The sequence below is a fragment of the Anolis sagrei genome, chromosome 2, assembly GCF_037176765.1.
Source record: "Anolis sagrei isolate rAnoSag1 chromosome 2, rAnoSag1.mat, whole genome shotgun sequence".
In the NCBI taxonomy this organism is placed as follows: domain Eukaryota; kingdom Metazoa; phylum Chordata; class Lepidosauria; order Squamata; family Dactyloidae; genus Anolis; species Anolis sagrei.
The window spans coordinates 169023708-169051360 of record NC_090022.1 but is presented as its reverse complement, the minus strand read 5'-3'; the positions used below and the strand labels follow the sequence as shown (position 1 = coordinate 169051360).

The window sequence follows — 27653 nt, the reverse complement described above, 5'->3', positions numbered from 1 at the left end:
CTGGAGGAATTGACACCAAATTTGGACACAAGACACCTAACAACCCAATGTATGTCCTTCACTCAAAAAATTGGTTTTGTCATTTGGGAGTTGTAGTTGCTGGGATTTATAGTTCACCTACAATCAAAGAGCATTCTGAACCCCACCAATGATGGATTTGAACCAAACTTGGGACACAGTTCTCCCATGACCAACAGAAAATACTGGAAGGGTTTGGTGGGCAGTGTACTTTGGTTTTGGAGTTGTAGTTCACCTACATCGAAAGATGACTCTGGATTCAAACAATGATGGATCTGGACCAAACTCTACACGAAGACTCAATATGCCCAAATGTGAACACTGGTGGAGTTTGTGGGAAATAGAATCTTGACATTTGGGAGTTGTAGTTGCTGGGATTTATAGTTCACCTACAATCACAGAGCATTCTGAATCCCACCAACGATAGAATTGGGCCAAACCTCCCACACAGAACCCCCACGTGGGCCACAGCAACGCATGGCAGGGGACGGCTAGTATATAAATAAAAATGTAATGTTCGTTTGTGGGATTAACATAACTCAAAAACTACTGGACAAATTGACTCCAAATTTGGCCACAAGACACCTACTAACCCAAGAGTGACCACCACTAAAAAAAATTGATTTTGTCATTTGGGAGCTGTAGTTGCTGGGATTATGTTAATCCCACAAGCGAATATTGCATTTTTATTTATATTGACTAGTATACCATTATATTGTAATATTATCTATCTATATATAAATAAAAATGTAATGTTAGTTTGTGGGATTAACATAACTCAAAAACCACTGGATGAATTGAGACCAAATTTGGACACAAGGCACCTATCAGGCCAAAGAGGGACCATCACCTCTAAAACACACACACACACACAAAACCCGAGTGCAGCAGACTTAAAACCCCCAAAATACACCATATATACATTATACATACACACACACACACATACATATACACACACGGGACAGAAAAATCTTTCTTTGGTACTTGAACTTTGCATTAACAAAAATCCAGGCATTTTTGCTCATCAATCAACAAAATGCAGACAGATGATCCAAAACTGGTTTCTTTCATAAGAGCATACACATAATTCCCATGATAAGTTACGTCTGTGTAAGAATTACTAAAAGCTGCTACAGAATGTAATTTGATCAAAAGGTTTTGTAAATATGTGCTTCATCCGTATTTGTCATAACAGGAAATAATTTCTGGTTGCCTCTAACCTGCCTCCCACCTCTCAAGTGTTCTGTTGTATATTTAACCATTCAGGGTTTTGGGAAGCATGTGTTCTCCCACCAATGAGGAACTGCTTTCTCCACCTCTATTGTTACTTTCCTCATGCAAAAAGTGGCCTGTTGTACCCATGTGGTTGGGTTCGTGTGCAATATGGTTTTCTTTTCAAAGCACTTTTGAACTGGATGCTTCAGTTGAACTTGAAGGTTCCTACCTCTACGAAAGTACTAGCAACTGCATGCAAAGGCAGGTATTTTCCAAGCATGTCGTCCATTTGAGAGCTACCAGTAGGAACAGTGTATCAGACATCCTTATGGAAAGATGAAGTAGCGAAGGAATTAAAATGTACTTAAGGGGCTTGGCAGATTTTAAGAGTAAGTAGCTTTTTGGGGGAGATTAGGCCTATCTGAGTGTTTTTCTTTCTTTTTTCTCAAGCAGCCAACACTGGGATTGTCAATCACACCCATTCCCGGATGGGATCCATCATGAGCACAGGAATTGTCCAAGGTAAATTTGCTCCAGCCTTGGTGGGAATTGAGATGGGAATTGAGCCTTGGTGGGAATTGAGGTGGGAATTGAGCCTTGGTGGGAATTGAGACTACTGTAAGCCGCATGTAAGCTGCACCGAGTCCCTTGGGGAGATGGTAGCGGGGTACAAATAAAGTGTTGTTGTTGTTGTTGTTGTTGTTGTTGTTATTATTATTATTATTATTATTATTATTATTATTATTATTATTACTGTCAGAGCTTTGCTGTGACAGTAGTCGGCACCTCACCTTTACATGTAGTTAAGCTGAGAAAAGACAAAGCTCCTAATTTCACATGTTGAACTGATTACTATTTGTGATGATTTGGGCTTATATGCAATCCAGCTTTTGTGGTGCAAATTAAAATTAAGCTTGAAATCCCAAAAGTACAGATGATGTGAGTAGTAAATATCTACAGCAATTAATTTAGATATTGGACTATGTCTTGAGATGGCTTAGATTCCTGTTTTTAACAGGTGAGTATCTGAGAGAGGTGACTAGCTACCTAACTATCATATGAGCTTTCCATACACAATCGCCTTACTGTCTCTGATTCACAAAGTGGACAAAGAAAAGATGTTGACGCTGCTTATCAAGACAATTGGAGGATGTGGCTCCTGCCTACCTGGAGCTTTAGGCTGTAGGTAGGTAAGAGGCAGACTTGCAGAATCTGTGGCCCTCCAGGGATTTGGGACTTTAGCTCCTAGAATTCCTGGCAATCGGACAAGCTGGCTAGTGCTTTGGGAGTTGGAGTCCCAAACATCTGGTGGGCCATAGGTTGTGCGAAGGCCTGTTCTCAGGAGCCACAGCACAGTCTCTTTACTTTTTGACTTCTACCAATTTGATTTGGGTTCTCTCCAAATCAAATAGTACTGAAATCCTGTTTCCAAATATGCTATGTTTATTGGGGCCTCTATTTATGCTTTCTTTTATGACTGTGGTGGCTCTTTTTGCTCATATGAAGGTGAGTCTGACTCCTTCCTCTCTACTTTCCAGGCTCATCCAGTGGTCAGAGTGGAGGAACCTCAAGCACTCACTACCCTGTCAACAGTCAGTTCACTATGGGAGGGCCGGCCATTTCCATGGCATCTCCTATGTCCATCACCACCAACACAATGCATTATGGGAGCTAAGAGACTCCCATGCCTGATCCTCTCTGAACTGACAGCACCAGGAAACCAAATGAAGAAAAGTCCTCCTTGCCCATCTGCCTGCTGCACCTCAACAGTTTGGCAATCGCTTCTCTGGATCTCTTCAACCCGCCCGCCCCAATTTGGCTTGCCAGAGATGATCCAACCCTTGTACCATAGAAGTCCGCCCCCATTGGTTCTTTGATAGCAGACTTGTACACTTTTTTATGAAATGTTGACAATTTCAACTTGCTCAACCATGACTGAGGTCCTGCACTCACTGTGTCTTACAACCAATCATGTCGCTAATGGTATCCCTCGTCAATATTCTGTGACTGGTCGGCATTAGGCACAGGCTGTAGAGCAAAACTGTCACAGGGCTGCTAGCACGCTCTGGGCAGACCAGCAGCACCAGCAAGCGGAGCCATCATCCCTGCTCCCAGCGCTTTAAATGACGGGGCTGCAGCTGGCTGTAGAGTGGGCACAGGTGGGGGGAAAGCCCAGCAGCAGATCCTTCATGCCCGTTTTGATTTCCCATCCACTCCAGCTTCTGATTGTTTCCTGCCTAAGACTTAGGAGGTGCCACTCCTGTTACGAGGGAAGAGGAAACCCAAACCCCTCCTGTCTGTTTGGAGGAGCTCTGGCATCTTATCAGTCGGCTTAGAGCCTTTGGAAGACCATCTGAGACAAGAGGGACTATTGTGCCACAAGCATCTTATCAGCAGGTCTGATGACTGCCTGTCTTTTGGGAAATCTTGATGTAGCATCAAAGGGTTGAAAAATTTGAAACATGAATGTACCAAAAAAAGGTTGCTGGCTAAAAGTGAACATTTTGTGTACTGGTTTCCTGTTGCTCATCTTGATGGCTGTGCCCAGTCCAAGCCCTATTCTCCACCCTGTGTTCTTTAGGCTGTTGCTGCTGTCTCTCGTCCCTTTCCTCACCTGGGTAGGCAGTGGTACTGGGTGCCAAGTGGCTTAGTATGTAGACTTGCCTGCTCCCTGCAGTAGCTACCAGGGACTCTATAGAGTAGATGGGTCTGGCATCTGTTATGGAAGCCCCTTTGTATTTGTATGTGTAACCTGTAACCATTATGGTATTTCTTTTTCCTTTTGAAGGGCCGTGAACTGGCATTTTTGAAAGGACTTGGCAGGGACCCATTTTATGGATAAAAAGTGTGTTTTACTTAGGCAGTATCCTTTGGCTCCCAATATGGGGTTGCTGGGCTGAATCTGGGGGGAGGCGGGAGGGACGTGGTGGAAAAAGTTCTGCGGGGGCTCAGTTGTGAGGGCTACACAGAGCCAATTGTTAGGTCTGACTGATCATTGAATTTGTGACTATTGAATAAAATTGGGAGGGTTTTGAAGACTTGTTTGCAGTGGCTGGTTTCCCCCATTCCCAAGATGGGATGGAACAGCACAAATCTCTTTTCCCTTCCACTCACTGCACAAGACAAACGTGCTCTTGAGGTGTATTTAAAAGGTTTGCATTTTGTCCAAGTCTTCTCCAGTCCTAGGAATTGGTTACAGAGTCCAGTCCTCTAAATAAATGTGTGTGTTTTATGGCCATTCAAAGATTGGGAAAAGCCCAGCAGGATGAAAATGTGTTTGCTTTCTCTCACAGAGAAGACCTGGCTAGAGGACAGGGTACAAAGTTTTGAATAGGTATGCAATTTCCCAAGTCGTAAGCCCCGTTACGTACTTATCTGAAAGTTAGGGAAAAGGCCATCTGCTTTCAGAACTGTTTAATTTAAATTAGATTTGCATAGAAAACAAAAATCAAAACACTTCATTAAAGTAATCCTTATAGTAATCACCCCTCTTCCCATCAGTGGGGAGAAAAACACCCGCAGACATGCCGTTACTTCTGCAGTTGGCAATCTGTCATTCCTCACCAAACAGCAAGATGTGCACAAATTTATCTGAAGACTGTCACCTCGTTCCTTACTATTAAGAGACCAACTACATCAACATCTTAGGTTTACCTCAAAGGGGCACGGCAGCCAATGCTCCACACAGCTCCATTCTTTAGTCGCATATTGCTGCTACAGTCCCATGCTGCTATAGGGGAGCAAAGGACTGCTGACCCAGTCAAGTAGCAGTTCGCAGAGCCTTTTGCTGAATTAAGTTGGACACCTTGCTGCTCTGGTTGGAAATAAATGGCAGTGGGACATCTCTCGGTCCACTGGAGTCTCCTTATCCCAGGCCAGGTGTTTCATGCCCCTTGAGATGGAGTGCTTAAGCATTTGTGCACTCTCCTCTGTCCATGAGCTTTCCCCTGAGGCTGGACATTCACAATCCAAACCTGGAACACAAGTAGAGCATTATGTAGGTAGAAGCTTTATTGTCTCCCTCAACAGCTTCTCAGGGTGTTGCTCTCTGGTTGTAAGTTGCGTAGTGGTTAGAGGAAAGAAACCCATTACTCTGGTTCTGCTATTTCTTAGAACGCTTTAGAGGAAAAGACAGCATTTGAGAGTCACAATATTTTTCAGAACGTACTGTATGCCATTTGAGACTCCTGCCAGCATCCTCCTTCATATCGACAGGTGGGCTGAGGTGTTCAGGTGAGGATGTGTGCTTCTACTATGCTGGGCTATTGTTGTTTGGGGGACAGGGGGGATGATGGTGGTGTTTGGTTTCTGGAAGAAATACAGCTGGAAGAGAAAAAAAAAAGATGGGCTAGAGCTGAACTCGGAATAGAACAGATGCCACCCGCCCAGAACAATTAATGTCAGTTTTTCAGAAATTTCCAAACAGTTCGAAGAATTCATTGGAGTAAGAAAAAACCTCGAATATCAAAAAATAAAAGCAAAGTCTACATTTCTAAAATATGTGATATCTCGCATGGGCTGGTCCATGAGATCACGAAGAGTTGGAAGTGACTGATCAAAAAACAAAAAAGCAAATACATGTATTGTCGAAGGCTTTCATGGCCGGAATCACTGGGTTGTTGTAGGTTTTCCGGGCTATATGGCCATGTTCTAGAGGCATTTTTTTGATGCAGGCGAAATGTCAGGAGAAAATGCCTCTAGAATATGGCCATATAGCCCAGAAAACCTACAACAACCCAAACACATGTATTTAGGCCTCTGGAAAAAATTCTGATGCATCCCCATAAGTGTCAGCGAGAGACTAAGGTTTCAAAAGATATTTTCAGATATGTCATTAGAAGTAGTAGGTTCTCCCTCGTGATCAAGTGTAAATCACATATGGTTACTCCCGTGCTTGTGTTTCGGAAAATTCTAGAGACAAGGTGACCACTTGGAGAAACATGGTTACAGGTAAGCAGCCCATACTTCAGTGCCAATGTCCCAAATTCTGCAAATTACTCAGTTTTAAAAGGATGATGGAGCATCACCCCGTATTTCCCATTTTATGGAGAGATACTCCAGTTTCTGCTTCTGGAAGGTTTTTCACTCATGCGCTACAAATAAAAGTAGTACAGCACTTTGGAGAATCATGGAATCAAAGAGTTGGAAGAGACCTCATGGGCCATCCAGTCCAACCCCCTGCCAAGAAGCAGGAATATTGCATACTACCCCTGATAGATATACTACCCCTGATAGATGGCCATCCAGCCTCTGTTTAAAAGCTTCCAAAGAAGGAGCCCCTACCATACTCCTGGGCAGAGAGTTCCACTGCTGAACGGCTCTCACGGTCAAGAAGTTCTTCCTCATGTTTAGATGGAATCTCCTTTCTTGTAGTTTGAAGCCATTGTTCCGCGTCCTAGTCTCCAGGGAAGCAGAAAACAAGCTTGCTCCCTCCTCCCTGTGGCTTCCTCTCACATATTTATACATGGCTATCATATCTCCTCTCAGCCTTCTCTTCTTCAGGCTAAACATGCCCAGCTCCTTAAGCCGCTCCTCATAGGGCTTGTTCTCCGGACCCTTGATCATTTTAGTTGCCCTCCTCTGGACACATCGAATAGGATGGCAACATGTTAATTAGTTGTACAAATGGTTTTTTTCTCCATTTGTACAACTAATTAACATGTTGCCATCCTATTCCAGTTTGATACAATAAAAAAGCGTGCCATTATAAATATACATAAAGCTGGAATTCACCATTACAAATGTGTAACCTGGAGTTATACATTCATGAAAGGTTCTTATTCATTACCCACTAAGTATTTAATAGTGTAGGGATCACAAAAGCCAATCGGGAGATACTGAACAGCAGCCACTGCAGATGACCAGAATTGGTCCTACTGATCAGAATGCAGCACAATTATGTTTCTACACCTCAGCAAGTGGTGTGAAGAAAAAAAAATACTATCTAATTACTGACTTGCAGGGGAGATTGCTTGTAAGGGGGGAGGGGGGCTGTGAACAGGAATCTGCTGCATCCCAGTTGACAGAAGAACAGATCCCTGTTACTTACTGGTAAATCCAGATGGGTGATTAAGGCTGGGAGTTGCTATCTAGCCTAATAACTAAGATAGTGTGGTGATAAAGTAGATCATCCAGAATCACATCCAATATAAGTAAATAGCTTTGTTTACAGAACATAACTTGTCTTCTAGGACAACACAATCACCACATTGTACAATTAATATATCCCTTCTAGGAGCTGACTGAAGTCCAAAAAGGAAAAAAGGTTGAAATTCCGATTTGGTCATTTAATCTATGCTGCCTCCCAACAGACTACACTGTTTTCCTATTCACTGGATAATGACTTCACCCAAAAGGTCTAAGGAATACACAGTTTTTGTTGGATAATGGAGGGTGGGGTGTGTGTGAATAGTATGCAGAATCCCAATTCAAATTTCAGTTTTCATCTTTGGACAAAGTGGGAACAGTAATATAATGCTATAATTATGCTCCAGGCCTTCTCTGAATTAAGGATGTCTTCCATTGCCCAGAGGAATGAAGGGAATGATTTGAAGGTGGGTTTTTTTGGGGGTTTTTTTTGGTGTCAGGAGCAACTTGACAAACTGCAAGTCACTTCTGGTGTGAGAGGATTGGCCATCTCCAAGGACATTGTGCAGGGAACGGCCAGATGTTTTACCATGCTGTGGGAGGCTTCTCTCATGTTCCTGCACGAGAAGCTGGAGCTGACAGACAGGAGCTCACCTTGTTCCCCAGATTCGGACTGCCAACCTTTGGGTCAACAGTCCTGCCAGCACAAGGGTTTAACTCACTGTGCCACCGGGGAGGGGGGCAGTTTGAAGTTTTGTGATATCTGAATAAAAGACTAAACTGATCCTTCCCAGCTTGGCCATCTTAGCTTTCCGTTCTTTTTCTTGATTGCACCCAGACGAGAGCTGTTTTTTTCACTCCCTATTCTCCCCCCCCCCCCTTATTGTTCCTCTGCCTTTTCAGATTTTGTCTCTATTTCCTTAGTTTATTTGACTTGTTTTATGCACATGTCTAATATTAACCATTTGGATGTTTCTACAAGAAGTCATACTGAAAATAACAATATTATTTTAAATCAGTGACTATTTTAAGAGTTTAACCAACCATTCATAGCCCTGAAATTCTGGTCCTTATTTTACAGCCCATTTACATCTAATTTAAAAGTGAGGAGGGTATACATCTTTTTAAATGTCATTTTACTTCCAACATGGAGTATTTTGCCATCACTCTTAATATAACGCATCCCTGCTAACCTGTTTTTAAATCTTCCCTAGCAGACATTAAAAACGATACCGGCAGCTGTCAATATTCCTTTGGGACATTCTCCCTCAGCACCAACAAGTGGAGCTAAGCAGCCATTTAGTGTAAGCAGCATTTCACTCTGACTAATTTTTCCCCTGACTAAAGATGAGAAAAGAGCAGGCTGTATGTGGCCTCCATAGTCAAATGTATGTCTGAAAAAATATATTCTACCAACCTAACTGGCCCTAGGAGATGTGGCAGACAATTCTGCCACTTTTTGCCCTTCCACCAGACTTTTAGGTCAAGAAAAAGAAAAGACTTCTGGAAAAGACCTGTCCTTGGACAAAGCTAGCCAACAATGTGTTTTGTTTTGTTTTTTGTCGTGTCAGGAGTGACTTGAGAAATTGCAAGTCGCTTCTGGTGTGAGAGAATTGGCCGTCTGCAAGGACGTTGCCCAGGGGACACCCGGATGATTTGATGTTTTTATCATCCTTGTGGGAGGCTTCTCTCATGTCCCCGTATGAAGAGCTGGAGCTCATCCGCCTCTCCCCGGATTCGAACCTGCAACCTGTCCTGCCGGCACAGGGGTTTAACCCACTGCACCACCGAGGTACATTTATGGTACATCTGGGGGAAAAGATTTCAACATTTCGTTTAGAGAGTCCAGCAGGTCCCCAAGGTCATTTGGTGCTCCCCCACCTCAGACTTTAGACTTAATAATAATAATAATAATAATAATAATAATAACAATAACAACAACAACAACACTTTATTTGTACCCCGCTACCATCTCCCCAAGGGACTCAGTGCGGCTTACATGAGGCCGAGCCCAAATATAACCATACACGCAATAATAACAACAATACAAGCAATTAAAATTAAAAAAACATGGACAATAAGATATGCAACATTAACAATAAGGCAACACAATTAAAACTATGGGAAGGCCAAATGTAAAATTAAATTTGAAAATAATGCTGGAGCATGGGCAAAAAGGTGGTAGTGGCGTTTGTGGAAAACATACAAGCAGACCTAAAATATAAAGTGCTTTGGAGGACAAAGTGCTATGGGATCATTATTCTGGGAAGGCACACTGGAACAACCACGTCTTCAAGCTCCTCCTAAAGACTGCCAGAGTTGGGGCCTGGGTACAAATGAAGTTAATAATAATGATAATAATAATAATAATAATGGTAATAATAGGGAGTGAGTTCCAGAGTCGAGGGGCCACCACCGAAAAGGCCCTCTCTCTCGTCCCCACCAATCGCACCTGCGATACTGGTGGGATCGAGAGCAGGTCCTCTCCAGATGATCAAAGAGATCGTGTGGGTTCGTATACAGCGATGCGGTCACGCAGGTAAGCAGGTCCCAAACTGTTCAGGGCTTTGTAGGTAAGAACTTGTCTCTCTCTTGTGTGCCTTCAAACAACTTGAAGGCACACAACAACAATTCTATTTTACTTGACTATCCCATCAGCCAAAAGCAGGCCCACACGTCTAATTGAAATCCTGGTTTGATTGTGTTGATCAAAATTGTTTTTCATTTTAAATCTTGTATTGTGCTTTCCTCATTTTTTTTGCACTACAAATAAGATATGTGCAGTGTGTACAGGAATTTATTTCTGTTTTTTTCAAACTATAGTCCAGCCCCCAACAGTCTGGGGGACCACAACCTGACTCTTGGCTTTAAAAGTTTGAGGACCCCTGACCTAGGCTTACAGATCAAATCCGACCACCACACCATTTTATGTAGCCCAAGAGGCTTTCAATGCCAAGGCAACCACAAGGCTGATGTGGCCCTTGGTGGAAATGAGTGTGACACCCCTGCTCTAGGCTTAACAGTTGCCCATCCCAACATAGGTGAAATAAAAGAAAGCATACCTTGCAGCCAATGGCCAGGAGGACGTGCAGCGAAATAATGATAGCCAATATGGCAAAGGCAGCAGGTTTCGTATCCGCACGGATAACTGGCCAAAACGTGAGAACCAGAACTGAGCCGGACAGCCCCATTGCAAATACGATTAGGAGCCACTGCAGCCACGGGACTGGGATCAGCCACAGGATCTGTGGGGATACGGTCAGCTTGAATGTAAAACTCACTGCAAAATATTTTATTTATTTATTTATTTACAGCTTTTATATTCCGCCCTTCTCACCCCGCAGGGGACTCAGGGCGGATTACAGTGTACACATATATGGCAAACAATCAATGCCAATTTTGACATACAACATATACAGACATAGACAGAGGCTATATTTAACTTTTTCTGGCCACCAGGGGAGCTGTCGCTTTCATCGTCCATCTGCATGAAGTACTTCCGCATTCCCCGCATGCTTTTGCTGAAGTCTTTATGGCCTCATAAATTAGTTAATTTAGCCTCCCCACACTTTTTTTAAGGTGGTACCTAATTTTCCTACTTGACAGATGCAACTGTCTTTCGGGTTGCAAAGGTCGACAACAGGCTACACACAATTGGTTGGAAACCCACTCCAACCCGGGCTGGCTTCGAACTCATGACCTTTTGGTCAGAGTGATCTTAATGCAGCTGACACTCAGCCAGCTGCGCCACAATCCCGGTGCGTATTAAAAGGAAATCACACCTCTCAGGAATTCATACTCAGGCTATAGAAAACTGGAAACATTGAGGGAAGTACCTCAAAGCAGGGTTTTTAAATATAGTATTCATAAATACCTCATGCTTCCATTCCACACTTCCTTTCCTTACTCACCGCTGTGGGAATATACACAAACAGGGAGTAGCCGTAGATGCACACCATCTCCAAAAAGGTGTAGGCGTCTGTGTGGACATGAGCTCCCTTCCGCCACTGCAGGCAGCCCCACAGGCCAAGAGGAACGAGCCAGGCATAGCAGTAGATAACTATTGCTGCAATTGTCACTGCAGAAAGGGCAAGTTGTCAATACAAAGGCCAGCATTCACTAAAACTACTCCAGGCTCCTTAAACTTTTCCATTTGCAAACCCTTTTCACCAAGAATTTTGTATGTGACTCTAGTTATGTAAATAAATAAAATGGGTATAAAAACCAAACGTTTACTGATAACAAATCAACATATGCAAGGCTTGCTAAACAGGCTGATTTTCCTTTTTATGGAGCATCTTCTGTAGAGTAGAATCATAGAGTTGGAAGAGACCTCATGGGCCATCCAGTCCAACCCCCTGCCAAGAAACAGGAAAATTGCATTCAAATCACCCCTGACAGATGGCCATCCAGCCTCTGTCTAAAAGCTTCCAAAGAAGGAGCCTCCGCCATACTCCGGGGCAGAGAGTTCCACTGCTGAACGGCTCTCACAGTCAGGAAGTTCTTCCTCGTATACAGAAGGAATCTCCTTTCTTGTAATTTGAAGCCATTGTTCCGCGTCCTAGTCTCCAGGGAAGCAGAAAACAAGCTTGCTCCCTCCTCCCTGTGACTTCCCCTCACATATTTATACATGGCTATCATATCTCCTCTCAGCCTTCTCTTCTTTAGGCTAAACATGCCCAGCTCCTTAGGCCGCTCCTCAAAGGGCTTGTTCTCCAGACCCTTGATCATTTTAGTCGCCCTCCTCTGGACACATTCCAGCTTGTCAATATCTCTCTTCAATTGTGTTGCTCAGAATTGGACACAATATTCCAGGTGTGGTCTAACCAAAGCGGAATAGAGGGGTAGCATTACTTCCCCAGATCTAGACACTAGACTCCTATTGATGCAGGCCAAAATCCCATTGGCTTTTTTTTTGCTGCCGCATGACATTGTTGGCACATGTTTAACTTGTCCACGAGGACTCCAGGCAAGATTCTGGAAAAGATTGTTAAGGAAGTGGTCTGCAAACACTTAGAAACAAATGCGGTCATTGCTAATAGTCAACATGGATTTATCAAAAACAAGTCATGCCAGACTAATCTGATCTCTTCTTTCGATAGAGTTACACAGGGAGGGGGGAGCAAGCTTGTTTTCTGCTTCCCTGGAGACTAGGACGCGTAACAATGGCTTCAAACTACAAGAAAGGAGATTCCATCTGAACATGAGGAAGAACTTCCTGACTGTGAGAGCCGTTCAGCAGTGGAACTCTCTGCCCCGGAGTGTGTTGGAGGCTCCTTCTTTGGAAGCTTTTAAGCAGAGGCTGGATGGCCATCTGTCAAGGGTGATTTGAATGCAATATTCCTGCTTCTTGGCAGGGGGTTGGACTGGATGGCTCATGAGGTCTCTTCCAACTCTTTGATTCTATGATTCTATGACTCCAAGATCCAAGAGTACACTGTAAACACTGCACAAAAGGTTCCTGTCAATGTCTGAAACAGCCTCCAACACTAAGCTAAGGGTTCCCCATTTGGAGTCAGGACCCACAGTGTAAGAAAAAGTGAACTAGATGAGTAGCACTAGATGGTACTAAAGTGTAGTATGGCTTAAAAATACTCTATTGCAACCTTCCATAGACTCCAGGAGGGGGCAAGCATAGGCATTCCCTAAAACTACTCCATAAAATGTCCAGAAACCTTTAAAGCAGTCATCTGATACAAAAGGCGAAGAGCAGGTAGGTGTATGTGCATATATCTCTACTAACTATGTGAGAATGAAATAAAGGAAGTAGAGGCTGAAAGCTTTTAAACAGAGGCTGGATGGCCATCTGTCAGGGGTGATTTGAATGCAATATTCCTACTTCTTGGCAGGGGGTTGGACTGGATGGCCCATGAGGTCTCTTCCAACTCTTTGATTCTATGATTCTATGACTTTGACATCTCAATGTCATATGTTTTTTCTCTATCACATCCCAGAGAAGAAAGGAAGTCATTACTACCATATTTCTTCATTTGTAAGACATAATTGATTGTAAAACACAGCCTCATTTCAGTAACATCTATATAAATAAAAATGTAATGTTTGTTTGTGGGATTAACATAACTAAAAAATCACTGAATGAATTGACACCAAATTTGGATACAGTACACTTATCAGGCCAACAAATGACCATCACTCATAAAAATACTGAAAAACACAGCGGAAGAGACTTAAAAAACCAAAAAATAAAAAATACATTACAACACATGCGTAAAACCACACAGATACACATATGTACACACACAAAACACATATACACAGACTGGGCCACAGCAACGCATGGCAGGGGACAGCTAGTCACTAATAAAACTACAGAAGATACACCTGTGATTCTAAGACATGCCCCATTTTTAGAGATGTTTACATAGGAAAGAAAATATATCTTAGAACTGAAAAAATACAGTATTAGTATTTCCTCCTTGTAAAAAGATCTTCTGCAAGTTAATGCCCTGCCTGTTGTGTCTACAACAGCCAATATTAAAGAGGCTAAACTGGACACGAAATTAAAGACTATGTACAAAGTGTTTCAATGTCAAAACCCTCACCTTTGTGGAACTGGGGGCTGTAGTGGAAGGAAGGACTGCCCATTTTCTCCAGGAAGTTAGATAAATTGCCACTGATTGCCAGTGTGAAGACCAAGGTGGCACAGATCCAGAAGGGTCCTGTAAACAGGTAGAAGGACAAGCTCAGAAGATCAAAAAGAGGGAGTGAAGGATTCTTCCCCATAGAAAAAGACAAGGAATACAGAATGTCGCCACTTAAAGGTATAGCATTATTGGATTCATTCATCACATCCAGACATGAGGAAAGCTACAAGGGAAGACAACGCAGCATAGCATTTAAGGGTGCTGTCGAAGAAAATCCATATCCTTCAATAATAATAATAATAATAATAATAATAATAATAATAATACTTTGTTTATACCCCGCTATCATCTCCCCAAGAGACTCGGTGAAGCTTACATGAGGCCAAGCCCACAGTACATCAATAACAAAAGCAATAACAAAAACAATCAACACAATACAATACAATATAAATCACATAAATAATAAACAATAAACAGTAACACACAAGTATTTAATAACCTATGTAATAATATAAAATTTAAAAAATAACGCTGGACATGAACAAGGCAGGATATAACTGGTATAGGGTTTTCAAAGAGAGATGAGGGGAACGCAGTCAGTCCTAAATCAGTGGTAAAGTGCATGTTGAGGGCATATTGCCGAGAGTTTTCCTTATTCTGGGAAGGCACACTGGAACAACCACGTTTTCAGGCTCCTCCTAAAGACTGCCAGAGTTGGGGCATGTCTGATGTAAATTGGGAAATGAGTTCCAGAGTCGGGGGGGCCACCACCGAGAAGGCCCTCTCCCTTGTCCCAATGGTGTTTGAAAGATGAAGCCATCCTACAACTAGACCACTATTCCATCCATCCTATATTGTCTGCCTTGAATGGCAACAGATGTCCATGACCCTTTCTATCCCTGTTTGCAGATGTCCTCTGATGAGGCTCTAGGCTAGCTATGAAGGAACTAAAAGGAAAAGAACTACATTAAGAGAGCCTGTTTTTCTGACAGCTCAGGATAATGACATGCTGCACAGTTTTGGAGTAAGGAGCACTCTTAGTCTTGGGCCCTCATACTACCCTTAGGTGGAAAGCCTTTGAATCAGGAGAGCGAGTTCTGCTAAAGTAAGAATTTCTGCATACTCACCATACAGGTCAGGGTTGTGCCGCAAGCGGTGCCATATAAAGTTCTTCCCCGGCACTGGAAGAACTGACCCCTTTATCCTGTCCAGCACCTGATAAATTGGAAGAGCATGCATCAGCAACATTTTTTTTGTGTTAGGAGTGACTTGAGAAATTGCAAGTTGCTTCTGGTGTGAGAGAATTGGCCATCTGCAAGGACGTTACCCAGGGGATGCACGGAGGCTCCTTTCATGTCCTGCATGAGAAGCTAGAGCTGCGAGACAGGAGCTCACCCCACTCCCTGGATTCAAACCGCCCACCTTTCAGGTTTAACTCATTGCGCCACCGGGGACTCCTTAGTAAGCAACATGACTCCCAAGGACAGTGCGATGAATACTCATTGATCCAGGGTTATCTTCTTTTCAATTGACAGAAGAACTACTGGGTGTTGCAAACCCATGTTCCATGCCTTGCGCTAGACAAACGTGTTCAGGCATGGAAAAATTCTACATGGAAACCAAGGAGGTTTCCTTCCAAGCAGACAGTTAAACCAGAATGGTTTTAAACATACTAGAGGTGGCTGAACAAGACCCTAACTCGGCCAATGAGGGATCGCCTAAGTAAGTAAGTAAGTAAGGGGGCTTTGGTGCAGCCCTGTGATTCCCCCCGTTCATGCAACTAATGAAGAGCAGTTTTAAAACCAAGAAATTATTGCCCTAGCATTTGGAGCATCTGTGAAACTCTGGAGACTGAAATAACAGCTGGAAAAGGGGACTTCCCTTTGCCCATTCTTGATTGACTGAAGCCTCAGAAATGTTTTTTAGGTCAAAAATAGGCAAAGAAATTAAGGGGTGTAAAAATAACCTGGCTAAAGAAGTCATGGAGACATGGGTTAAATTAAAAAATAAGATATTTCCAGGAGTTTCCCCCTAACTCCAATACTTTTACTGGAAAATTTTCCAGAAGACCTGAGAATTAAACTTAAACATAAAAAAATAGTGGAGGGGGAAACTGCTCTCTCCTGGAAGGAGTGGACACAAAACTCGAAGGGCAAGTTTAATAACTTAGAAGAACAAGGTGCCCTGAATTGGTTTGAGAGACAACAGCTGTATAATTGGAGAAAGGACTGGTTAAGCAAAAATCCCAGATGTAGAGCACTGAATAAATATGAGGAATGGTTAAGTAAGCTTAAAAATCAAGAAATAATGGGGAAAGGATTAAACAGGAAAATATATAATGGATTAATTGGCGAAGAAATAGGGCTGAAGATGTTAGAAAACGTATGGGAGAGAGACCTAGGGCCTCTGATAGATTTTGATTGGAAAAGGGTCCTGAAGTGGAGAGTGGCTAAGAACCTATCAATAAGATTAAAAGAAAATGTATACAAAGTGATATGGAGATGGTATACCACGCCAGTTAAACAACATCAGATGGATAGTAAGCAAAGTAACCTCTGCTGGAGATGTGGCAAACACAAAGGGACATATTTTCATTTATGGTGGGAATGCCCCCAAGTGAAGAATTTTTGGAAGGATATATTTACTGAAATAAACAACATTATAGGATCAAATATTACGCTGGATGCTAGGGTTGCACTATTAATGGATACCACGAAGCTGAATGTAGAAACAAGAAAGAAAGAATTGGTGACTATTTTGCTCACAGTGGGAAGAATTATAATAGCAAAGAACTGGAAAATAATAACTAATCTAACACTGGACGCATGGTACAGGGAAGTTTGGAATGTAGCTTTAAATGACAAACTAACAATGGAAATGAGGGTATTCAGGGGGGAAATTAACAGGTCAGATTTTGAGGCATACTGGTCAGTCTTTATTAAATATGTCTTAGAGAGTGAAAATGGAAAACAACAGAATTTGGTTGGTCAGGAATTTTGGAGATGGCATTTGATTAAGGGTTGCTTTATGAATACATGGTGAAGGAAATTATACATGTTTAGGCCTTGGTGGTGGGGTTATGTGTTTGTAAAATGTTCACTGTTTTGTGTTTTGTCTATTCTGTAAGTTGTTATTGTATGTAAATAAAAAAAAAAGAACCTCTCAAACACTGGCTCAAAACTCTGTTAAAATTCCCAGTGTACATTTGCAGGCTTCAGCCCTACACTATTGTCTCTCACCAAATACGTTTGGTTCTTGTCTTTTTGTAATCAGAGCCAAAGAAGTTATGTTACCTGATATGTGTCAACATCAAAGAATGCTTGGTAATATTCAAATGTCCAGAAACTGGACTGTTTCTTCTGGAAACTCAGTAGCTGCAAAGAAAAGAGCGTAGGTTACTGTTTTGCCTTTGGTCAGGAGAAAGTGTTGTAAGACTCTTTTGAGTAAAGCAGTCCTGGTAATTGTCACTATTTTCATAGCCAAGAAACCAGGCCCCCAGTTTCCCTATCCAATGACAGAAACAAGCATAGCTATTCATCAGCAGCTAGGGTAGCATCTGGCAGAGACTCACCTCAGTTTTATCATCCTCTTCCTCAGGCTCAGGCTCTTCATTATAGCTGGAAGACATATCCAGAGTTGTGTGGCTCTGCTTTTCACCAACACTAGAAGTGGTGGCATTGGCATTCACCGATAGCAAATCCATAGCCTCGTCGAATTCTGCATTTAAAACATCAAGTTATCACTACTAGCCTACCAATTTAGCCCTCAAGGGACTCTGTTGGTACAGCACAAAATAAAAACAGACTTGCAGGTAGGCTAAAGTAGTGCACAAATAAACTTCGGACCCATTTAAACTGCTATTGGGTTTTTTGAAATCCCGTGTTTATGTGAACCGCCCAAGGACCCTACAAGATTTGAAGACCAATATTCAGGAAGAAATTGCCAACATAATGACTGCTATGCTGGCAAAGAGTCGTGACAAACGCCAGAAATCGGTTTACTCAATGTATGGAGAATGGAGGACGTCACCGACCTAATTTGATCTTCAAAGCTACGTAAAACAAAACTTTAGGTATGCGCTTACATTATATCTAAAAAAATTCTGTATCATACAATGGGTTTTATTACGTTTTGAAAAAAGGAAGTCATGCTGGCTCACCCTGTATAACTTGACAAGGAGCTCCACTGGCTGCCATTCATCTACCGGACCCAATTCAAGATGCAGGTTCTTACCTACAAAGCCCTGAACGGTTTGGGACCTGCCTACCTGCGTGACCGCCTCTCTGTATACGAACCCACACGATCCCTTCGATCATCCGGAGAGGCCCTGCTCTCGATCCCACCAGCATCGCAGGAACGATTGGTGAGGACGAGAGAGAGGGCCTTTTCGGTGGTGGCCCCTCGACTCTGGAACTCACTCCCTAAGGACATCAGGCAGGGCCCAACTCTGTCAGTCTTCAGGAGGAGCTTGAAGATGTGGCTGTTCCATTGTGCCTTCCCGGAATAATGATCCCATAGCACTTTATCCTCCAAAACACTTTTCATTTGTCCTCCAAAGCATTTTACATTTCTTTAGGTCTGCTCATATGCCCTTCCACTATCATCTTTCGTCCATGTCCCAGCATTATTTCCAATTTTAACTCTACATTTGGCCCTTCTACTGTTTTTTATTGTGTGTTGTCTTATTGATAATGTTGTGTATTTTATTGTCTATGTTTTTTAATTGCTTGTATTGTTGTTATTATTGCCTGTATTGTTGTATTTGGGCTTGGCCTCATGTAAGCCGCACCAAGTCCCTTGGGGAGATGGTAGCGGGGTACAAATAAAGTGTTGTTGTTGTTATTATTATTATTATTATTAAAGCCTTTAGCCTTCTCTGCCACAGAGTTCTAGGGCAGTGATTCTCAACCTGGGGTCCCCAGATGTTTTTGGCCTTCAACTCCCAGAAATCCCAACAGCTAGTAAACTGGCTGGGATTTCTGGGAGTTGTAGGCCAAAAACATCTGGGGACCCCAGATTGAGAACCACTGTTCTAGGGCCTTACCAAACTACAACTCCCAGGATTCCATAGCATTGAACCTTGGGCCCTTCTACACAGCCCTATATCCCAGAATGTCAAGGCAGATAATCCCACAATATCTGCTTTGAATTGGATTATCTGAGTCTACACTCTTGATAATGTGGGATTTTCTGCCCTTATATTCTGTGATTTTCTGCCCTTATATTCTGTGTGGAAGGGCCCCTTGACCGTTAAAGGTTGTCTCAACTTGAATTAATTCTAGTTACGTGTTTAAAACATAAACAACAACTCACCGTGGAACTTGAGCTCCTCGGAAGCAGCCATGCCGGAGACGGATTATCCTGAAAAGGGAAAGGGGTGGAGCTGGTTTTGACAGGAGTCTTAAGGGGTTCGTGGCCTAAGCGAGTGCTTCCCACCCTTTGGGCCCCAAGGGCTTTGGACTCCAGCTCCCAGAATTCCTGAAAGTAGGCCGGGGCTTCTGGGAGTCGAAGTCCAAAGGGCTTGGCAGGCCCACAAGGTTGGGAAGCGTTGGCCTCAAAGCGCCCACACCTCAAAGGAACTGAGGGGGCCGGCTTGGCTTGCCCCGACCCCCTTTTATCCCGCCTCACAGCCTCTTGGAGCGGCGGAAGGGCAGCCAATAACCGAGTAAGGCCTAAGGGTGGCTGCCACGGAAGCCCCGGAAGTGCCCTTCCTCTTCTTCCTCCTCCTCCTCCTCACAGTGGCCGGCCTTTCCTTCGGCCATAGACTTAGAAGGTATAGAAAAACAGTTACAGTCGAACGTTTCAGGCCCAAATTACATGAAATAATGCTTCAAAGTCCTGCAGCAGCCATTCCCTTTCCAGTTCTTTGGGACTTGCCTCGAGTTTCATCAAACAGGCGTCAGGCGGCACCACAGGCCCAAAAGGCGCCCAAGAGGGAAGGTGTATGTCTTTGCGCATGCGCACGCATCACTCTTCGCATGGCTACCTCTACTCGCGCGAGGCGCCCTCGACGGCCTCACCTAAGGGGCGGGGCCAAGGTCGGCGCGTCGCGCTTTGCCGTCCGGCTGGAAACGCTTCCTCAGCCCTTTCTTTCCCCAGCGACGATGTCGGATCCCTCCAACGCGGGGCCGGCGGGCGAGAAGCGGCCCTTGGGACAACGGCTGCGGAACGGCCGCGTGGGTGAGCAGCAGGCGGCCAGGTTTACATTTCTGACATAATATTTTTACATTAAAAGATTTACATGATATTACTAACTAGCCGTCCCCTGCCACGCATTGCTGTGGCTCAGTCTGTATATTTATTTATTTATTTATTATTCAAACTTATATGCCGCCATTAGCGGCTTACAAGAATGGCTAAAATCTAACACAATTTAAAACAATTTAAAAACAACAATATCAAAAATCAAAGGCCTGTCGAAACAGATACGTCTTACATGCCCTGCGGAAAGCTGATAAGTCCCGCAAGGCACGAACTTCAGGTGGCAGAGTATTCCAGAGTGATGGTGCCACTGCTGTAAAGGCTCTGCGTCTGGTTGCTGTTAGACGCAAGGTCTTGACACTGGGAATTTCCAATAGATCTTGGTCCTCAGAACGGAGGGATCTCTGAGGTTGGTAGGGGGTGAGACCGTCCCTTAGGTACATCGGCCCCAGACCAGTTTGGTCCAGATCCATCATTGTTTGAGTCCACAGTGCTCTCTGGATGTAGGTGAACTACAACTCCAAAACTCAAGGTCAATTCCCATCAAACCCTTCCAGTGTGTTCTGTTGGTCATGGAAGTCCTGTATGGCATGTTTGGTTCAATTCCATTGTTGGTGGAGTTCAGAATGCTCTTTGATTGTAGGTGAACTATAAATCCCAGCAACTACAACTCCCAAATGACAAAATCATTTTTTTGAGTGAAGGACATACATTAAGTTGTTAGGTGTCTTGTGTCCAAATTTGGTGTGAATTCCCCCAGTGGTTTTTGAGTTCTGTTAATCCCACAAACAAACATTACATTTTTATTTATATAGTTAGATAATATTACAATATAATGGTATAGTACAGTCTATATAAATGTCATTTTCTTACAGAAATTATGGGTACAAACTTCATTTTTTTCTAATTTAGAAAGGTGTTATTAAAAATAGAAGGGTGAATGTATAGCAATATTTTAAGGGAACAAAATAAAGTAAAGTGCAACAGGAAATGAATGTGAGGCTTGTAGATTGGTTCTATCTATATGTTTAGAATATATTTAGTGTGGAGTGGTATCGTTTAGGGTGATAGTTTTAGATATAGTTTCGGTAGTTGTAGTCTAGTTTTATATTTCAAGGAAAACATTTTTTTTAGTTCTCATGGGGGAACATTGTTCTTGCTTTATGTGGCTCTGTTATTGTATCTGTTTTTTGATTTTCATATGTTTGTATTTCTGTACTTTTGAATGAAAATGAATTGTTTTTAAAAAAGGAAAGTGCATTAAATTGTCCGTGTAGATGGGGCCATAAAAGGGTTGGGTGTGATTGAGGCCCCTTCCACACAGCTGAATAAAATCCCACATTATCTGCTTTGAACTGGGATATATGGCAGTGTGGACTCAGGGCCGTTCCACACAGTCCTGTATCCCAGAATTATCAAGGCATGAAATCCATTATCTGAGTGTGGACTCAGATAACCCAGTTCAAGGCAGATATTGTGGGATTTTCTGCCTTGATATTCTGGGATATAGGGTTGTGTGGAAGGGCCCTAAGAGGGAATGTGTGTGAGAATATCTGTATGTGAGTGAAGGAGGGAGGGTGTGTGAGTGAGTGAGTGACACAAAAGAAGAAGGGTGGGGTTTCTGGGAGGTGCAGTTCTCAAATTAACTTTCCTGCACCCTGCCTTTGACACTTCACTTTCTTTCTCCTCCTAGCTTTGTGGTTCAAGAGCCTCCTTCACGACTACGCTGAGGCCTGCAAAGAGGTAGTCCAAGGCATCCGGAACCGTCCAGGACGCGCTGGGCTCTACGCCTCGCTTCTGGCCGGAGCGGTGAGCTGCAGCCTCCGCAGCCCCTGTGACACCTCCTTTGAGTCCAGCTTGCTGGAAGCCTCGGGCGTCCTCCTACTCCTCTCGCCCTGGAACCGCAGCACCACCGCCGAAAGTCATGTCCAGCGGCTGCTGAAGCTGAGGAACCAGGGCCAGCTGCGCTTCCAGAACCTGCTTTTTTTCTCCCTCATCTACGAGGTCCCTTTCGACGAAGGCGCGGACCTTTACCAGGTACACTGCAAGTATCTGGAGCCCCGCTGGGCTGAGTTTCCGGGCCGCATCCTTGATGTGGGCTTCTGGGGGCGCTGGTGGGTTTTGCACTCCAAAATGCAGGATTCAGACATCAATGAGGAGGAATTTCGGCATCTGCCAGAGCATCTCCGGACAATTTCTTTTCATAACTTACACTCAGAAGCCAATGAGAAACTTTTTGATGAGAAGTACAAACCTATTTTTCTGACAGAGGAGCAAACCCAATAATCTGAAAGAGAGAATTGCCTGTTAACTATCTCCATAAAGGTCTGCTATGAATTGCCTGTTTTCTTCTAGGAACCTGATGCTCATTCTGCTGTTCTTATAGACATATTTAGATGTTGGCAAATAAAAACTACCTGTACCTTAAAAATGGGGAAAAAGTGCCATGTTGATTCTGCTTCTTCTCATTCTGAACATTAGTAGTCCTGAGTTCTGTTGTTCTTGATCATCCTTTTTTTTTCCTTCATTGCTTCTGAATACATTGTTATTCTCTCACTTTGTATGCACCAGGACAAAACAGAAAAAGCATCAAGAGACACTGCATAATCTAAACCTTGAAAACTTAAAAACCCCTCGAAATTTCTCTAAATTCATTAAGGGCACAGGAAGGGTGCATGTAGAATACAGTATATAGAATACAACAACAACAATCACCATCATCATCGTCAACATCTTTATTTCTAGACCGCCCTCTCTCCTCAATGGGAATCAGTGTCATTGGAGATGTGCTCTAAGAGTACTTCCTGGCCTTCCTATCATACCTAATATATCAGTATTTATTTCTGCAGATTTTTCTTCAAATACCTGATCACTTTTTTAACCCATGTTTCCTCCCTTATAGTAATTTTGCTATAGGTATATTTTTGATGGAGGAAACATGGATTTTATAGATTCACAAGTTCCAGTTTGCAGTACAGTATACAGAAGAAACTAAGTAGAAAAATAGTTTGAAGTTTTCATTACCAAAAATTCTAATCAGGACCACACAAACCTGCAATATTCCCTCTACATTGAAAGTTCAGATAGCTCTAAAATAAATTTTTTTTATTACCCATCATGAAGATGGAGCATCACCGTCTGTATTATGTCTCACTTTGTTTTTAACTATCAAGGCTTGGGACATAGTCTGTTTGTAACATCATACATGACATCAGAATACCATGTTTGTGTCGTTCTTTAGACTATTTCTATGCCAACAAAAGTAAATAAAGCAAGGTAACCGTTAGCTAGGTAAACTTTAACCTTTCTCACCAGTGAGTTTGATGTCTGATCTCAAGCATAGCTTGCTCCTAGCATAAGCAACTCATCTGATAGAAGTGTTGATCCAGTCAGTTAAGCTTTTAAACAGAGGCTGGATGGCCGTCTCTCAGGGGTGATTTAAATGCAATATTCCTGCTTCTTGGCAGGGGGTTGTACTGGATGGCCCATGAGGTCTCTTCCAACTCTTTGATTCTATGATTCTATGTGGCTCAATTTTTCTCTATACATCAAAACTGTGAGTCCCTTTTCACAAAGAGCACATCAGCCATGGTAATGCTTGAGTTCAAGATAAATCTTTGAGCAAGCATCCAGATGATTTCACATGTCCTAACCAGTAGACATGACTAGAGCGGATGGGAGTTGTGATACAGTAACATGAAACACTTTGCCCCAGAGTGTGGTGGAGGTGCCTTCTTTGGAGGCTTTTAAAACAGGCTGGATGGTCATCTGTTGGGGTGCTTTGAAGGCGATTTTCCTGCTTCTTAGCAGGGGGTTGGATTGGATGGCCCACAAGGTGCCATTTTTTTCATGACAACGTTCCTGGTTTTGATCCAAAATTCTGGTTCTCTTTCAGTCAGATTTAGTAGTAGGAATCTGGCTTTGCATTGTCTTTAAATTCTACAGAGCTGATCTTCAAGTTCAAGTTTGACTCAGTGATGGACTTAATATTATTGGCTTTAGTCTAAATTGTTCATTTTGAATTTATTCTGTTGTAGACACATTCTTTAGGCAATGTGGAAGTCAGACTATATCATTAGAAGCAGAATATGGAGAAGTTCCATTCTTTCTGGAAAAAAAAAAGAAGAATGGGAACAGTTTGTGGCACAGATCATAAACTGCTGATATCAAAAATTAGAGTAAAGGAGGCACCGACACAGCCGGATTCATGGGATACAAACGCCGCTGAGGCGGAGGAGTATGGCCAGGAATTGCAGGAAGACCGTGTTAGAGGGAGTCCCTGCCAGGAGGGATTGCCTGAGCTTGAGTCCTGCTGCGATGATGAAGACTCTGACATAGAACAAGATCTACCTGTTGAGGCCTGGCCTGCCTGTAGTAACAAACTGGGGGATGCTTGTAGCGAGGAGGAGGAGGAAGAAGTAGATTGGGATAGCAGGGAGGAGGAGGAGGAAGAAGATGGGTTTGATAGTGAAGGATCTCTCCCAGATTCCGATATCTCCAGCCAGGATGGGGAAAGCCTTCATTTGTGGAACTCTTTCTGTAGCTTGGATCCTTACGACCTTGGAAACTTTACTGCCCCTGTTCAGACTAGGGCACCAGAGACTAGGCCCATGATGGTGAACCTATGACATGCATGTCAGCACTGACACGCATAGCCATTTTCGATGACACGCAGCCACATATGACCGCATATAGAGAAGTATAGGGCCGCATGCCGAGGATAACGTTTTATCCTTGGCTCCTGGACAGCCAGGTGCAATAGCCGAGGATGAAACATTTGCTGTAGTGTAGTGTAGACACTCTGTACTGGAGGTCTGTAGGCCAAAACAACAGAACTCAGGCACAGAGCGCCTGGTGTGACATCCAGTTAGGCCAGTGTTTCTCAACCTGGGGGTCGGGACCCCTGGGGGGGTCGTGAAGGTGTGTCAGAGGGGTCGCCAAAGACCATCAGAAAACAGTACTTTCTGTTGGTCATGGGGGTTCTGTGTGGGAACTTTGACCTAATTCTATCATTGGTGGGGTTCAGAACGCTCCTTGATTGTATGTGAACTATAAATCCCAGCAAGTACAACTCCCAAATGTCAAGGTCTATTTTCTCTAACCTCCTCCAGTATTCACATTTGGGCATGTTGAGTATTCGTGCCAAGTTTGGTCCAGATCCATCATTGTTTGAGTCCACAGTACTCTCTGGATAAAGATGAACTACAACTCCAAAACTCAAGGTCAATGCCTATCAAACCCTTCCAGTATTTACTGTTGGTCATAGGAGTTCTGTGTGCCAAAACTGCTTCAATTCAGTCGCTGGTGAAGTTCAGAATGCTCTTTGATTGTATATGAACTATGAATCTCAGCAACTACAACTCCCAAATGACAGTATCAATCTCCCCTTCAATCTCACTAAAACTCAAATTTGGGCGTATCAGGCATTTGTGGCGAATTTGGTCCAGTGAATGAAAATACATCCTGCATATCAGATACTTACATGACGATTCATAACAGCAGCAAAATTACAGTTGTGAAGTAGCAACAAAAATAATGTTATGGTTGGGGGTCGCCACAACATGAGAACAGTATTAAGGGGCCGCGGCATTAGGGAGGTTGAGAACCACTGAGTTAGGCCATTAGGGGATCTTTGACCTCACTTTCGGCTGGCGGATAAGGGAGCAGCGGAATGCAACCATCTTAATTTACATAAGGAATGCCATCTTGTAGCATAGTGCAGACTCCATTTCACCACTATTACCGTTGTGCATCCTTATTGACCCCTATTTCTGCTTATTAACTGCAGAGTTTCCTAAAAGACAGTTACAGTGCCATCTTGTAGTCAGGCTAGTTAACCACTAATTACCTGCAGGACTAACAGGCTATCTATAATTCTATCATCTGTCACTGCCCCCCTGATGGAGACCCCTTCCCCCAATTAAAAAAAAAACAAGGTTAAGTAAAGGAAGTGGTAGTAGCAGTAGCCAACCCTTTCAAGAGACATGGACCAAGATGTATAGCATTATAGAGAAAAAATGGCAGATCATTTTGCGTTCTATGTACTGAAACAGTAGTAAGCTGAATGTGGAATATAAATAGACATTGTGAAACTAATCATTCCCAGCTCTTGAAAAAAGGGAGGATTTAAGGAAGGAATACATTTCATGAAGCTACACCTTTATAAGAGCCAAATTAATTCCATCCTTAAATTTGTAAAATACTCTATAAATTTAACATTTGCAAGTTTGAGCATTGCTCACTCCGTTGCTCAGCATGGAAAAGCACTCAGTGAGGGAGAATGTGTTAAAGAAACTCTCCTAAGATGTGAACCAGTTCTATTTCATGATATGCAGAATAAAGATGCAATTATTCAGAGAATATTCTGAGTTGCCACTCAGTAGAAATATCATAAAAGTGCGAAAAATGAGACTGAACGCAAACGTACAGCATCAGTTAAAGCAGGTAAGTTAAATAATTACTTTTTGGTTTATTAAATACAGTTATATATTACAATTATACATTTTTTTAATTTAAACTATAAATACCACAAAATTATATGTTTTTTTCCCCTCAAAGTGACACACCAACTGAGTTATGCTTGATTTTAAAGCAAATTTTGACATACCAAGCTCAAAAGGTTGCCCATCACTGGACTAGGCCTTTCTCTGAGCTGCCTGAGGTAGAGGTGGGCGCAGATGACTCTTCCTCGTGGACAGAAAGTTCTTGGGGGGACGAAGAATGGGAGTGCGATGCCAGCATAGACAAATCGGCCAATTTGAAATTGGGGAACACCTTCTGTAACCTGGGAGATCCCCATAACCCTCTCAATTTCACAACTCAATTTCAGTCTGTGGAAAAGAAAGGAAGATGTGACTTGAAAGGGCCACCAGGCTCTCAAAGTAGCATCTTGTTCAGCTGTCAGGTCCATTTGCTTGATAAGAGCAATTCTGAAGCTACAGAGACTGTGAAGTGTGACATTATTTCTAGAGAAAAGTGTTAAGAGGAAGAAAAAGGTGACCTTCCTTGAAGAAGTTATTGAGTATTATATAAGTAGTGAGGAAGATCGTAAAAGACCCTGGGAAGAACTTGCATGGGATGGGTGCCAATTCCTTAAAAGAATTCAGCAAACTGAAAATGCTATTGGATATTGCTTAACAATGGAGCACAGGCAGCGAATATTTAACAGACTCCTGGAAAGAGCCAATATTTCCTAGCAATATTTCCTAGAATATATATAAATGTTCTGTGCATAATGAGTGCACAAAAGAACCAATAAACGAAATCACACCAAATTTGGCAACAAAATGTCTCGCTATACAAGGAGTGACCATCACTCAAAAATTATGATTTTGTCATTTGGGAGTTGTAGTTGCTGGAATTTATAGTTCACCTACAATCAAAGAGCATTCTGAACTCCACCAACGATGGAATTGAACCAAACTTGGCACACAGAACTCCCATGACCCAACAGAAAATACTGGAAGGGTTTGGTGGGCATTGACCTTGAGTTTGGGAGTTGTAGTTCACCTACATCTAGAGAGC

General features: G+C 42.9%; 4 protein-coding genes across 6 annotated transcripts in view; 3 read left to right on the top strand and 1 right to left on the bottom strand.

The window, feature by feature from the left end:
• Positions 1-4272, top strand: part of CARM1 (coactivator associated arginine methyltransferase 1) — a 66952-nt gene extending 62680 nt beyond the window's left edge. Inside the window, exons 15-16 of one of the 2 annotated variants that reach the window (XM_060763472.2) lie at positions 1690-1758; positions 2775-4272. In XM_060763472.2, coding sequence (XP_060619455.1) covers positions 1690-1758; positions 2775-2911 — 206 coding nt within the window. In that variant the 3' untranslated portion in view covers positions 2912-4272. Of the gene's footprint in view, positions 1-1686; positions 1759-2774 lie in introns of both variants that reach the window. The other variant, XM_060763471.2, reaches the window with a different exon arrangement.
• A 363-nt stretch (positions 4273-4635) lies between these two features.
• Positions 4636-19897, bottom strand: YIPF2 (Yip1 domain family member 2). 2 transcript variants are annotated; one of them, XM_067464081.1, is made up of 9 exons: positions 19242-19897; positions 17500-17645; positions 17222-17302; positions 15056-15143; positions 13887-14003; positions 11235-11401; positions 10386-10568; positions 5405-5559; positions 4636-5210 (listed from the first exon to the last, which is right to left on the bottom strand). In XM_067464081.1, exons 1-8 carry the CDS (start codon positions 19270-19272, stop codon positions 5440-5442), a joined length of 933 nt encoding a protein of 310 aa, XP_067320182.1. In that variant the 5' UTR covers positions 19273-19897; the 3' UTR covers positions 4636-5210; positions 5405-5439. The 2 variants fall into 2 exon arrangements, with proteins under 2 accessions (XP_067320182.1, XP_067320181.1); XM_067464080.1 differs by having other exon boundaries at positions 4636-5559.
• A 128-nt stretch (positions 19898-20025) lies between these two features.
• TIMM29 (translocase of inner mitochondrial membrane 29) lies at positions 20026-22560 on the top strand. The gene is made up of 2 exons (XM_060763474.2): positions 20026-20108; positions 21823-22560. The coding sequence occupies exons 1-2, from the start codon at positions 20033-20035 to the stop codon at positions 22413-22415; spliced, it is 669 nt and encodes a 222-aa protein (XP_060619457.2). The 5' UTR covers positions 20026-20032; the 3' UTR covers positions 22416-22560.
• A 1696-nt stretch (positions 22561-24256) lies between these two features.
• LOC137096199 (protein phosphatase 1 regulatory subunit 15B-like) lies at positions 24257-27325 on the top strand. The gene is given in 3 exon segments (XM_067464833.1): positions 24257-24745; positions 26722-27095; positions 27097-27325. Coding segments are annotated over 3 exon segments (1092 nt in total).
• The last annotated feature ends 328 nt before the right edge of the window (positions 27326-27653 follow it).

Excerpts from the sequence above, each read along its gene's own strand:
- TIMM29 (XM_060763474.2), top strand. The coding sequence starts at position 20,033 with ATGTCGGATCCCTCCAACGCGGGGCCGGCGGGCGAGAAGCGGCCCTTG. Across the intron at positions 20,109-21,822 it reads GCTGCGGAACGGCCGCGTGG|CTTTGTGGTTCAAGAGCCTC; the intron begins GTGAGCAGCAGG and ends TTCTCCTCCTAG.
- YIPF2 (XM_067464080.1), bottom strand. The coding sequence starts at position 19,272 with ATGGCTGCTTCCGAGGAGCTCAAGTTCCACG. Across the intron at positions 17,646-19,241 it reads CGAGGAGCTCAAGTTCCACG|AATTCGACGAGGCTATGGAT; the intron begins GTGAGTTGTTGT and ends TTTTAAATGCAG. Across the intron at positions 5,560-10,385 it reads TCCTGGCCATTGGCTGCAAG|CTGTATTTCTTCCAGAAACC; the intron begins GTATGCTTTCTT and ends TTTCTCTTCCAG.